Here is a 3,690-nt window from a genome sequence, read left to right on the forward strand (position 1 = left end):
TTCGTTCGTCGTCCGTCGTGTGTGTGTGTGTGTGTGTGTGTGTGTGTGTGTGTGTGTGTGTGTGAATATCAAGCACGTGTATGCACGCGCCACCGGCACACCTCACACTGACGTCGCCCTGCCCTCTCTCTCTCCACGCCCTCCTCTTTCTCTTCACGACGCGCACGGAGTTCTTCTCCCTTTGTTTGCTTGGAGAGAACGAACTTCAGCGCTACCGTTGCCCTCACTCCCGGCCTCCTCCCTCTCCCCCTCACCGCCGCCACCGCCACGTCAGCCTATCCATAATCGATCGACCCCATACTGCCAGTTATCAGCGCGCACCGAACTCCGTCCCTCCTTCGACTCCTCAAATTTTACGCGGACGGCATTCTCGCGAGACACAATGCCGCGTCGGGCGCGCGAGGAAAGCGACGAGGCCAAGCCGCACCACACCACGAAGTTCACCAATAGTAGCGACGACGATGAGCCAGTGAAGGTGTCGAAGACTCACACCAAGGCGTCGGACCACCACAACGACATTGCCGCAGAGAAGCGGCAGCGCACGGATGAGAGCTCCAAGGTTGCGGCAGCGGCGGCGGTGACTCGTGCAGAGGTGAAGGACGGAGAGATGCCGAACAACGGCTGCGCCGCCACGGCACGTCCCTTCTCGGAGTTCGAGATGAACCCAATCGTCGTCAAGGCGCTGCAGTCGCGCGGCATCGAGTCGATGTTTCCCGTCCAAGCCCTCACCTTCAACGCCATCATGCGAAACACGGACGTCCTTGTGCAAGCCCGAACCGGCAGCGGTAAGACGCTGGCGTTCGGTATCCCGATCGTGGAACGTCTCCTGAAGCTGCAGAGCCACCTCACCCGGGGTCGCGGCCCGGCTGCTGTGATCTTCTGCCCCACTCGCGAGCTGGCCATACAGGTGCAGGATGTACTCTGCGGGATTAGCTGCGGGCTCATCGTGACAGCCCTATACGGCGGCGTCGCCTACGCAAATCAGGAGCGTGTGCTGCGCAGCGGCGTCGACATCGTCGTGGCCACCCCCGGCCGCGCGAAGGACTTCCTGGAGAAAGGCACATTGCATTTTGACCGCGTCGTGATGGCGTGCCTCGACGAGGCTGACCACATGCTGGATATCGGCTTCAAGGACGACATCGAGCTGCTGCTGTCGCAGGTGGCAGAGCAGAACGGCTCCACCAATGCAGAGAAGACAGTGCATCAGACGCTGCTCTTCTCCGCGACGGTGCCGGAGTGGGTGCACACCTGCTCCTTCATCGCCAAGGACAAGGAGTTCATCGACATGGTCGGCAAGGAGGCGGTGCGCACGGCCAGCACGATTAAGTTCTATCGCCGAAAATGCAACTTCAGCGAGATCTCCTCGATGCTGGCTGACCTCATCAAGGTGTACAGTGGTGCCCACGGCCGCACCCTTGTCTTCACCAACACAAAGAAGGACTGCCACGACCTCTCCATCAACAACACTAAACTGGACTCGCAGTGCCTCCACGGGGATATGCAGCAGGAGCAGCGCGAGAGTACCATGAAGAGCTTCCGAGACAACAAGTTCAGCGTCCTCATCGCCACTGACGTGGCTGCCCGCGGCCTTGACCTGCCCATGGTGGACCTCGTCATCCAGTGCGCCCCACCCAGCGACATCGACGCCTTCATTCACCGCGCCGGGCGTACCGGGCGCGCTGGCCGCAAGGGCGTGTGCGTGCTGCTCTACCAGCCGCGCGAGGAGTACGTTGTCGAGCGCATCGAGCGCCACGCGAAGATGAAGTTCGACGTCCTGCCGGCTCCCACGCGTGAGGAGATTCTGAAGGCCGTTGCACGGGACGCCGCTGAGGACCTGGCGCGTGTGGAGCGCCGTGCAACCAACCTTTTCATGGAGCAGGCAGCCGAGCTGCTGAAGGACGCGGACCCGGTCGAGATCCTGGCCTCAGCGCTCGCCGTAATGAGCGGCTACACGTCCAACATCACCACGCGCGGTCTCATTACTGGAACGCCAGGGTACGTGACAGTGCAGATGACGTCCGATCGCCCGCTGCCCATTCCAGTGTACTGCAGTATCCTCCGCAACAACCTCGGCGATGACACGTTCATGCGATGCCGCGACATCACACTGCTGCAGGACGACCCGGGTTGCGTGTTTGACGTCTTGGAACAGTTTGCCGAGGGTGTCATGAACACACCAATGCGCGGCATCACCTTCCAGCGCATCGAGTCCCTCCCCCCAATCATTGCGCGCGAACTAAACAGCAGTCGCGGCGGCCGTGGCGGCTTCGGCAACGGCGGTGGCTATGGCGGAGGTCGTGGTGGCGGCCGTGGCGGCTTCAGCAACGGCGGTGGCTATGGCGGAGGTCGTGGTGGCGGCCGTGGCGGCTACAGCAACGGCGGTGGCTATGGCGGGGGTCGTGGCGGCGGTCGTGGTGGGGGTCGTGGCGGCGGTTTCCAGCGCCGCTACTGAGGCGCTGATGCGCTCATTTTTAGCGACGACAAACAGGTGTGATGAGCACCCTTTGCTCGCGAGTGTGTGCGCTTTTCTCTCCTGCGCTTCACCTCTCCTCTCTCCTGATGGCGTGGGACACTCCAGTGCGTGCACCTCAGAGTGCAGCACCCCTCGCCCTCGGTGGGGAGGCCGAGCAGCCCCTCTCCCTGCCGATACCGAGCCGCTGCTGGCGGTGACAGGGCCCAGCGCCTACGACCTAGGGCGGTCAGAGCGATGCGCCGCTACGGATGTCGGCGGTCAGGCCCTGGATGGTGCTGCGTCGGGTCGACCTGCGGCAGTGAAGACGGCTGTGTCGCCCGTAGGATGAGCCGAGTGTCAGCGTGACCGGAATGTGTCTCACCCGGTCCTGGCTGCCTACTGCTGGGGAGCCTGCACCACGCTGAGGAATGCACCACGTGGCGACCGGCATAGCGGAAGCTGCTGTGGGGCGACCTGCGAAGCGGTGGGGTGGGTGGGTAGAGTCTGACGCAGGGGCGGTGCTCTGGTGGCTGAGTGCGCAGTGCTGCCCCGTGTGTCCACGGCTGCTTCCCCCACCACGCGATGGGGCCTTTGACAGGCGGGGTGGTGCTTAGCTCTTGTTGCATGACAGAGGATGGGACGCGCTGGGCAGAGGAAAAGGGGGTGCCTTTGACGCACACACGCGTGTGCACCGCCACCTCTCTTTTTTTATTTCGTCTTTGTCTTTTTGTAGGTTGCAAGTCTGCCGCTTAGCGCACTGACTTCCTCCTTCCGCTTTCATGTTGTATTTGGCGTCGTTGCCGTGCCGCTCTCCCCCGCCCCCTTTGCGTGTTGTGTGTGTGTGTGTGTTGGTAGTCGTCGAGTTACGATGGGCCCTTCTTGTCGCTCTTTTTCCGCAGGATTCATCGCTTCGCTTTCCCTTCCTGCAGTCATCCCCATCGATCTTCTCCAGAGGCCAACAACGATCACGAAACGGGAAAAGCGGGAGAGATGCATACATGACGCCCAGACAGAGGCGCGCGCACATGTACTGTGTTCAGCATCGTTTCAGGGTCAAAGTCTCCTCTTCCATTCCCCTCGCTGTCCCGATTCCACTTCGTCTGCCAGCCTCCGAGAGGATCGCTTGAAGACTCAAACACCAGGCTGTTATCCCTCGATCTCTCGTTCTTTGTCGCTCCGTGTGTGTGTGTGTGTGTGTGTGTGTGTGTGTGTGTGTGTGTGTGTGTAGAATATCAAGC

The 3,690-nt window shown here is 61.6% G+C and overlaps 1 protein-coding gene across 1 annotated transcript, besides 1 other annotated feature; it reads left to right on the plus strand.

Moving 5' to 3' along the window:
* Window positions 1-382: 382 nt before the first annotated feature.
* Window positions 383-2,452, plus strand: LPMP_050140 (nucleolar RNA helicase II, putative; the record flags this gene model as incomplete). Its single annotated transcript, XM_010705475.1, has 1 exon — window positions 383-2,452. The coding sequence occupies one exon, from the start codon at window positions 383-385 to the stop codon at window positions 2,450-2,452; it is 2,070 nt and encodes a 689-aa protein (XP_010703777.1).
* A 103-nt stretch (window positions 2,453-2,555) lies between these two features.
* Window positions 2,556-3,099: a repeat region.
* Window positions 3,100-3,690: the final 591 nt, after the last annotated feature.

This window comes from Leishmania panamensis (assembly GCF_000755165.1).
Source record: "Leishmania panamensis strain MHOM/PA/94/PSC-1 chromosome 5 sequence".
NCBI classification, from domain to species: domain Eukaryota; phylum Euglenozoa; class Kinetoplastea; order Trypanosomatida; family Trypanosomatidae; genus Leishmania; species Leishmania panamensis.